The sequence below is a fragment of the Miniopterus schreibersii genome (assembly GCF_964146895.1).
Source record: "Miniopterus schreibersii genome assembly, chromosome: 14".
Classification (NCBI taxonomy): Eukaryota; Metazoa; Chordata; class Mammalia; order Chiroptera; family Miniopteridae; genus Miniopterus; species Miniopterus schreibersii.
In genome coordinates, this window is record NC_138114.1 from 6,155,701 (window position 1) to 6,165,547 (window position 9,847).

Genomic DNA, 9,847 nt, shown 5'->3' on the forward strand with positions numbered 1-9,847 from the left:
AGGCAACAGGTCATCAGGAAAAAGACACAGGAACATGGGACACAAGCAGCATCACACGCTGCAGAGGATACATGATGGGCTCACACAAGTCAGGGCAGGATCCTGATCTAGTCTATGGGTCAGGGAGCAGACCCTGGGGAGGTGATCATGAGCTGAAGGATACGTTGCACTTAATGACACAAAATTCAGGGCAGAAGGAATGGCCTTCCCGGGAGAGGGTCCCACCTTTGCAAAGACCCTGAGGCAGGAGGCAGCAGGTGCAAGGTGGAAATAGAGAGATCAGTGTCCTCTGATGGATTCCGCTGCCCCATGGTCCATGCAGTCACCTCTGCCTGCAGATGGATTTCAGGAGGGGACTTCCCACAGCAATCAGGGCCTCCGAGGCCAGTTCTTATAGGAGGAATATGACAGCGTGGGCAGGAAAGAGACTGAACCAAACAGAAGGACCGGATACTGCTGCAAGGAACCTTATTACTTCAATAAGCACAGGCTCCATTACTTGGTTGCCCTGGGTGCCCCATGTGAGCTGGGCATTGGGCTGCTCATGGCACCAGGCCTTCCCAGTGGCTTGGTGGGCTGGGCAAAGAGCCAGGGGTTGGCATTCAACAAAGCCAAGCTGGAAACCTGGTTCTATTAGGAGTAAGGCCCTCAGAGCCTCAGCTTCCTCATCTGAAAAATGGGAAGATAATTCCAATGGGAAAATAACTTTAAAATACCAACAGTTTACATGCCAAGAATTGAGCAGGTAGGGACAATAAACAGTGACACGGTCACACAGAGCCCTATGCTTGGAGGGGCCCCCTACTTGGTTTAATCTGCCATTCTCTGGAAGTTTTAATAATTTTTGAGTAAGGGGCCCCATATTTTCATTTTGCAGTGGAGCCCACAAAGTGCATATCTGGTTCTAGCTGTAAGCAAGCATTCAAGTCCTGTGGGTGAGACCCATGGTGTCTAAACCTCCTTTCCCATTTAGATAATATTTTTTAACAACTCAGAAGACAGCCTGAAAGGGCACCAATGCAGTCAATAGTACATACCTACTCATCTAGCAAACATCCTCTCCTCACAGGGGAGATGGCAACTTCCCACAACCTCTCCTCACCAGGAAGATGGCAACTTCCCACAACTTCCCCTCACCAGGGAGATGGCAACTTCCCACAACTTTCCCTCACCAGGGAGATGGCAACTTCACACAACCTCTCCTCACTGGGCAGAGGGCAACTTCTAGATGCCGGGAGTGTAGGACGTGTAACGGAAACAAGGTACAGCTGTGACTGGGATACAGAGGTGGGCACAGCCTGCGTCCCTCTCCTCCGACCTGGCCAGGGCTGTGCTGATGGCTCTGTGCCCTGTGCTTCTCTGTCCTGAGGAGCCTACTCCACTCATTTCAGGGAGCCAGGAGCCTCTATGTCTACAAGGAATGCAAATTGTGTGTACCACTCAGCAGCAAAAATCTCATTCTTATTAAATAGTCTGAATTCATGACAAATAAATCTCTAAAGATACAACGGTATTACTTAAAAACCCATGGCACTAGCAGCCAGCGCTTGTAAGCCCAGCACCTGACAAGCTCAAGCTCTCATCCAGGACATGCACACGCCGTGACCAGTGAGGAAGACTGGGAGTGAACTCCAGGCCAAGTACTGTTCTAAGCACTTTAGATGTACTTTCCCAATTTATTTTCATACTATGTTTACCCCCATTTTACAGACAAGGGGGCTGAGGCCCAGAGAGGCTAAGCAGCTTGCTCATATGCTGAACGTGGCAGAGTTGGAATTCGAACCCAGGCCATCTGGCTTCAGAGCCAACTCTCAACCACCACTCTGTACTACAGTGTGGCTTCTACTAAATATTTTGCCCCTTGGCTTGTTTTTCTGTAAAATGAGAGAACCAGGTGACTGCTCAGGTCCTGCTCTGTCCCAAAATAGAGAAGTAGGAAAGTTCAAGGGTTAAGAGTCCAGACTTCTGTATAAAGTGGCTCCACCAGGCCCTCCCTTGGGGATGGTGACAAGGAGTCATGGGTGAAACACTTAAAAGAGCGGGGTAGCAGGAGCTGTCATCATTACCTGAGGTACAGCCTTGCCCACAGCCAGAGTGGACTCTAAAGAATCTTAAATTCCAGCTGAGGTCTCCTGGAAACATGAGAATATCCTTGACCCCCAAAAAGCCTTTCTCTGAGAGCACCCTCTCTGACAGAACCTAAGATTAGGAAAGTAGTCATGGAGCCTGAGGGACAAAGACCCCTGTGCCCTCTTGTGTCCCACTGGCTACTCCACACAGGCCACTAAGAGCTCAACTGACCCAACCATTCCAGTCAAACCTGCAGCCTTTGTCAGCCAGGACAGTGACAACCCGAAAAGGAACATTTCCCTCAGTGCTGATCTCAGGTTCACTGGAAACCCTGTTACTCTGGCAGCCAGGGGACAATGGTGAGTTTCTTCCCACCACGATGATCCAGGTCACTCCTCAGACTCTGGTCTGTGCTATTCAAAGGCCAGCTCCACTACTTAGTAGCTGGGTCACCCTTAGAAACTTACTTAACTCTCACAACCTTCTTGTTTACGAAAAAGTGGCAACACAGCTGAGCCAGTATGAGCAGAGTCTAGAGCCTGGTTTCCTCAGTTCAAATCCCAGCTCCACCACTTGCAAGCCTTGTGACTTAAGGCAAATCAATTCTTAGGACTGGGCCTCAGTTTCCTCATCTGCAAATTGGGAACTGTTAGATGGGCCAGTACAGAAACCAGGTACAGAAATTCGGGTACAGAAACTCACCAGGGCAGGAAGCCCCAGATGTCTAGCAAGAGGCAAAACTGGGAAAACATGAACCTTGTCCCCAGGGTAACCTCTCCTCCCCTAGTATATCGCTGGTCACGCAGCTTAGACCCCTTGAGCATTTCCTCCCTAAAGACAGCATCTAGGCTTCAGTTGTGTTTCAGCTCCAGGTCCAGATAAGCAGCAAAACCAGACAAGTGACCTGTGGCTGCCTCAGGACCAGCTACAGTGACTAATGACCCCCTGCCCTGGCACTGACCAATCAGTGGAGACCACGACCCTGAAAGAGCTCACCTGGAAAGCTGATGAATATTCTTTTGAGACCCTCCCCTGACACCTCCCCTAAGATTCCCACCTTCCTGACAGATAAAAATGCTCTGGACAAAGGACCCAGCGCCTGGGGGAGCACGCCATCACCATCTCCATGCCCCATCCTCCCTCCAAGGGGACCCCATGAGACTTGCAACCAGGGCAGCAATGGGCAGCAGCAGCTCACCCCAGGCTTGCCCCCGACCCTGTCTCCAAGGCCCTTCTCTCTGCCTCGTCAGTGAGCCAGAGCAGCCCCCAGGCTCTCCTGTTGCCTCTTCTATGTCTTCCTAGTTTCACTGGCCCGAGTCTACTTTTCCTGCCATCATGGCCCCAATACCCTTTGGCACCCTGCCCTGTAGCCCTTCCCTTTGGGTACCCCACCCCTCTTCATCCCACTTTCTTGAAATAAATTCAATTTGTCTTTATTCATTGTCTGAAACGGCTACTTAGCTGCTGGAGCACCGGCCTTAACCTTTCAGCACAACAGCACCTCCCACTCCGGGCGGTTTTCCCAGTGGGGAGAGCGCGGGCGACTGAAGGGTCGCGGCAGGTACCTGGGTTGCAGGCTGCATCCCCCGTCAGGGAACGTGCTGGAGGCAGCCAGTCGGCTCTCTCACACCTGTTTCTCTCTCCCCCCCTTCCACTCTCTCTGACAAGCAATGGAAAAAATATCCGGGGGGGGGAGGGGGATTAAAAATTTTTTTAGAATAAAAATAGCGCCTCCCTCCGAGGTCACTGGCAAGTTTACCCGAGTTACTGTCTGCACCTGGATAGTATCTGCCCCTGCCACCGTTACTCAGGCGCTGCTGAGGCTGAGAGCCCAGCAGGCTTCCCGGCCGACGGCACCGGTGCGCGCTCCCCTGGTCCCAGCCGGGCGGCCCTGAGCCGGGGACAAGCCTCTTCAGCAACTTCGGGGGGGGGGGGGGCAGGCGCCCAGGACGCGAGCCGGCGGGCGGGCAGCGGCCTGGGGCTGGGCTCCGCGACCCGCCGCCTCGCCGGGCCCGGCCCGCAAAGGCCCCCGCCCCGCGCCGCGGGACGCCGGGTCCGCGGGGCCGCGCGGAGGGTTAGAGGGAAGTTCTGCCCGGGCCGCCCTGCCCACGGCGCGGGTCCCGGCTGCGGGGAGAAAGGAACCCCCCACCAGGGCTCGCCCCGCCGGCGGGGCCCTTCCGCCGGCCCGGCCCTCGGGGGCTGCCCTGCGCCCCCGGGGAGCGCCGGGAGGGAGGGGCGCCCCTGCCAGGCGCCCCGGCGCAGGCACCGCGCCCCCGGCCGCCGGCGCGCACGGGGCGGGAGGCCCGAGGCGCGGGGCGTCCTCGCCAGGCCCGGGCCCCGCGCCCCGCGCCCCGCGCCCCGCCGCCCAGACGCGGGCCCGGCGCCGCCGCCCGCCGCGCTTACCCGGGGCCGGAGCCCTGGCCAGCAGCGCGGCCGCCGCCAGCGCCAGCAGCCGCATCGCCCCGCCGCCGCCCGCGCAGTGACGCCGAGCGCGCCCGCCTCCCGCCCGCAGGCGCCGCTCCGCCCGCCCCGCGCCCGCCCCCGGCCCGGCCCCGGCCCGGCCCCGGCCCGCCCCTGGCAGCCGCACCGCTGGGCCCGCTGGGGTGCCCGGGGCGCCCTGGGCAAGGGCGCGCCCCCCGCGATCATCAGCTCACGACTTGTGCGTGTCTCATTTGCACCAGCCCCATTTCACAGATGAGAAAACTGAGGCTCTGAGAGCTGACGCCGGGGCACGGGAAATGCGCAGCTGCAATGGGACTCCCGGCTGTTAGCATCACAGACACAGTTACTGCTAAGGGGAGGGCGTCTTCGAGCTTGCAGGTGGGGTGGGGTGGGGGAAAAGTACCAAACACAATGGCTGCCCCTGTGTGAGGCTAACCTGCTGCCCATGGACCCCTGCCATCGCTCCACAGAGACTGCCCTCAACTGGGTGTGGAGGTGTCAGGGATGGGGGCCCTTGCAAAATGAGAGGGTCCACATGGCCAAGTTCAGAGTGCGGACACTATCAAAAATAATGACCACTTCCGGTGGCTTCAGCCACAGCCTGGGCTAGGTACTTGGCACCATGTCACTGAGAGACCCTGGGACAGCTCCTTAATCTCACATGCCTCAGATTCCCCCATCTGTGCCATGGGAAGATGGACACGTCCCTCATGGGTGTTTAAGAAAATCGAGTGAGACAGTTCCAGGTAAGGCCCATGAATGTCAGCTTCCTTAGTATTATCACAGATAGGGAAGTGGAGGCGGGGAGATGAAGGAGCTGACCTAAGTCACACAGCCAGGGGGCGGTGGCAAGGCCACTCATCCCAGGCCACTCTGAACCAACACCTGGTTTCTTTACCATGCTCTAAACTTGGGGTCTGAGCCCAGCTATGTGTTAGTCCAGGGTCTCCAGAGCAGGGTCTCCAGGAGGAGGAATGCTCTGTGCGTGACTGCCAGGGAAGGTCTTTGAGGGATTTGGGAAATGGTGGGCCCTGCTTGGGATGGGGCACATGGGGGAGGAGAACAGGGTCTCCATACCCTTCCCTCTAAGGGCAGTGAGGGATGTGATATTGCCCACTAAGGCTGAGTCCCAGGCCGGTGGCTGCAAACCTTTGTAATCGTCCAAATCCCAGGCATTTCCTCAGGTCCTGGGACTCATGGACCTTATAAGGCTCTTCTAGCTGGGAGACTCTCACAGGGAACAGGGCCCTGCAGGGACAGGGCTGACCATCAAGGCAGCCAGACTGGAGGGAGTGGCCCCACTTCTCAGCCAGGCTGGTGAAAGGACCTCACCCCAGGGTGGTCTTTCCTCCCCTGGCATATCACTGGTCATGCAGCTTAGACCCCGAGACCTTTCCTCCCTAAAGATAACATCTAGGCCTCAGTTGTATTTCAGCACCAGGCCCAGAAAAGCTGCAAAACCAGGGAGGCAATGCCAGGACCAGCTGCAATGACTAATGACCCCCTGCTCTGGTGTTGACCAATCAGTGGAGAGACCACAACCCTAAAAGGGCACACCTGGAAAAGCTGGTGAAAATTCTATTGAGACACTCCCCTGACAACCTCTAGCCTTTAAAACCCTCAAGACAGAAGACCCAACACAAGCTCTCCCTCACGGGAGCACACCAGGACCTTTCCCTTCCCCCTCTAAGGGACCCCACAAGACTTGCAACCAGGGTAGCAATGGTCAGTGACAGCTCATCCTGGTCTAACCCCCTGAACCTATCCCCAATGCCCCCTTTGCTCTGGCTCTCCAGTGACCTAACAGCATCCCTATCTTGGCTCACTTATTTCCCATAACATTCCTAGAGAGCCAAAGCAGCCCTACCGAGTCTCCCATTGATTCTTCTATCCTAAGCCCTTCTTTGTTTCACTGTCTCCAACTTTAGTAAATGTGCTCTCAAAATCATCTGGACTCGTCTTGTGAAATCTTTCCTGCATGAAGTCAAGAATCCACACATGACAGACTGGCCTGAGGCAGACCTGCTCCAGGCCTGGTCCCCTTTCCAGTAAAAAGATGAATGGAGGGACAAATAGGAACAAAGTCCTAGAGGCCCTCAGATGCCTGGCCAAGGAGTTTGTACCTCATTCCAATAATGGTGGGTGCCAATGGAAGAGGGGAGTTGTCACAAAGTATTGTGAGAGGCCCTTGCTGAGTAGCTCAGCTGCTTAGAGCGACGTCCCAGTATGCCAGCGTTGCAGGTTAGATCCCTGGTCAGGGCACGTATAAGAATCAACAATAAATGCATAAATAAGTGGAACAACAAATTGATGTTTCCATCTATCTATCTCTATCTCTCCCTATCTCCCTTCCTCTCTAAAATCAATTTTTCAGCCCGGCCTTCATGGCTCAGTGGTTGAGCGTCAACCTATGAACCAGGAGGTCATGGTGCAATTCCCAGGCAGGGCACATGCCCGGGTTGCAGGCCCGAGCCCCAGTAGGGATGGTGCAGGAGGCAGCCGATCAATGACTCTCTCTCATCATTGATGTTTTTCTCTCTCTCCTTCTCCCTTCCTCTTTCTGAAATAAATAAATAAATGAATGAATAAATAAATATTTTAAAAAGTGTTGTGGGAGTTCAGAGCTAGTCACCCTAAGATGTGCCTCAGTGGTATGAGGATTGTTTTGAGCTAAGGGCAACTTCAGCTGCAGGCTCAGGAGAAACTTCTGCTCCTTCCTTGACTTCCTGGAAAAACTTGAATCAGGAGCCTTACCCATAATGGAAGATTATCAGAAATAATCTCTCTTCACCTGTTTGTAGAGCAGGAAAAACTTCTACTTACTAAACATTCGCTCGTCTTATCATTCTGCGATGACTCTTTGAAGCCCTCAAGGCACCTTCTCTCATCCCTGGCTCAGGCAGAGCAGAGACCATTAGGGAAAGTGGCTACATTGAGTCTAATATATCCAATGCTGTTGACAAAAGATCTATGAGAAATGTTGAATTTTTTTAAAATTTATCTTTATTGTTGAAAGTATTACAGATGTCCTCTCCCCCACCCATTGGTCTCCCCCACCCCCAGGCCTTCCCTATACTATTGTCGGTGTCCATGGGTCATGCATATATGCATATAAGTTCTTTGGTTAATCTCTCCCCACCCACTCACCCCCCCTCCCTCCCGCCTTCACTCTGAGATCCCTCAGTCTGTTCCATGCTTCTATGTCTCTGGATCTATTTTGTTCATCATTTTATTTTGTTCATTAGATTCCACGTATAAGTGAGATCATGTGATGCCTGTCTTTCTCTGACTGGCTTATTTCACTTAGCATAATGCTCTCCAGTTCATTCTATGCTGTCCCAAAGGATAAGAGATCCTTCTTTTTCACAGATACATAGTATCCATGGTGTAAATGTGCCACAGCTTTTTTATCCACTCATCTACTGATGGGCACTTGGGCTATTTACAGATCTTAGCTATTGTAAATTGTGCTGCTATGACCATAGGGGTGCATATGTCCTTTCTGATTGTTGTTTTGGGTTTCTTAGGATATATTCCTAGAAGTGGGATGACTGTGTCAAATGGCAGTTCCATTTCTAATTTTTTGAGGAACCTCCATACTTTTTTCCATAGCGGCAGCAACAGTCTGCATTCCCACCAGCAGTGTACTAGGGTTCCCCTTTCTCTACACTCTTGCCAGCACTTGTCATGACACATGACAAGTTGAATTTTAAAGTATGTGAGGGGAGAGCCAGAGAAAGACAACTGGCTCCTCCTCGGGCCCCTGTGGGATGCCATGGGCTCAGATGCCATTGTCCAGGGCCAGTGCTCTGAGGTGGGAGAAGGGCTGAGTACTGAGCCCTAGAAAATCCGTTCCTACTCAGTGCCCAGCACATGGGAGGATTATCAATAAATAATTCAGGGGTGCATCAGTGATTTATTAAATGGAGAAAGAAAGGAAGATGAATGAGTTTGCTGGGGCTGCCATAACAAGATACCACAAACTGGGTGCTTAGCAACAGAAGTGTATTGTCACAGCTCTGAAGGCCAGAAGTCTGAGATGAAGGTGTCAGCAGGGTCAGTTTCTTCTGGGGCCTCTTTCCCTGGTTTGTGGATGGCCTCTTCTCCCTGGGTACTCATATGGTCTTTCCTCTGTGGGTGTCTGTGTCCTATGTGACCTAACTTCTTCGTGTAAGGACACTGGTCATATTAAGATTCACCCTAATGAACCCATTTTAACTTAATTACCTCCTTAAAGGCCCTATCTCCAAATAGTCACTTTCTGAGGTACTGTGTATTAGGACTTCAACATATGGATTTGGAGGGACACAATTCATTCCATGACAGGAAGGAAGAAGGGAGAGGAGGAAAGAAGGTACGTATTGAGAGTTCAGACGAAAAGGGGCTGACAAATGGAGATGTGGATGGGAAGCCAGGAAACTACTGTCCCCTGGAGGCTGAGTCACGAAAGTCAGCTATCAAAGAAAGGGGCAAGATGACTGATTAGGTGGAAGTTGCAATCATCTACTCTCATGACCACATCAAAATTACAACTAAATTATAGAACAAATTGGATAAACAACTGAAGACTAACTAAACAGAATAGCTAAATAGAAATCATCAGTAGAAGACACATTGAGACTGGCAGGAGGGGTGGAAATGTGAAGCAGACTGCCCTGCACCTACATTTGACAGTTGAGAATCCAGAGGGGCATGTCGGCTGCAGAGGTGCCCCAGGGAAGTGAGGGGTCTCAGCCCCAGACTTGGCTCCCTAGCCCAGAGCACCGGAACCATGAAGAGGAGCACACATAACATCTGACTGAAAATCAGCATGATTCCATCCACACAGGTAAGATGGAAGGCTGCTGGAAACCCAGGCATCCTCTTAAAGGACCAGTGCACAAATTCTCCCTCTTAAGCACTTATCCTGGGCTACATTGTAGGGATGGCAACTGGCACGGTTCCCAAGTCATACAGGGAGAGACTGAGATGTGTGGCTTCAAGGCAAGGGCTAGAGAGACAGCCTCCAATAGCCCTGTGTTGAGTCTTCCTACAGCATGGCCCACGAGTGCCATCATTCCTAGGTTAAGCACTCCTCCTCACAGTGCATTAGCCTAATGAGTACACTAGCTCCGCCCTGACAACTTGCACAAAGCTAGGAATCTGTCAGCAGCAGCCAGCCTGGGCCCATGTTGCAGTCTTTTTTGAAAAGCTCTCAAGAAATCCTGGTCAAGTTTGGGGGTGCCAGAAACACACAAGCAGAGACTGAGTTGTGTGACTTCAAGGTGGTCATTGTCTTTCCACATGCCCCACCTTTTCTGTGTTAAGCCCTCCTCCACACTGTCAGATCTTAATC

At 52.9% G+C, this 9,847-nt stretch overlaps 1 protein-coding gene across 3 annotated transcripts in view; it reads right to left on the reverse strand.

The window, feature by feature from the left end:
• The window catches only part of VSTM4 (V-set and transmembrane domain containing 4), an 86,921-nt gene extending 82,349 nt beyond the window's left edge, over positions 1–4,572 (reverse strand). For 2 of the 3 annotated variants that reach the window (XM_081158422.1, XM_081158420.1), the window contains exon 1: positions 4,474–4,569. In XM_081158422.1, coding sequence (XP_081014548.1) covers positions 4,474–4,528 — 55 coding nt within the window. In that variant the 5' untranslated portion in view covers positions 4,529–4,569. Of the gene's footprint in view, positions 1–4,473 lie in introns of all 3 variants that reach the window. The other variant, XM_081158421.1, reaches the window with a different exon arrangement.
• Positions 4,573–9,847: the final 5,275 nt, after the last annotated feature.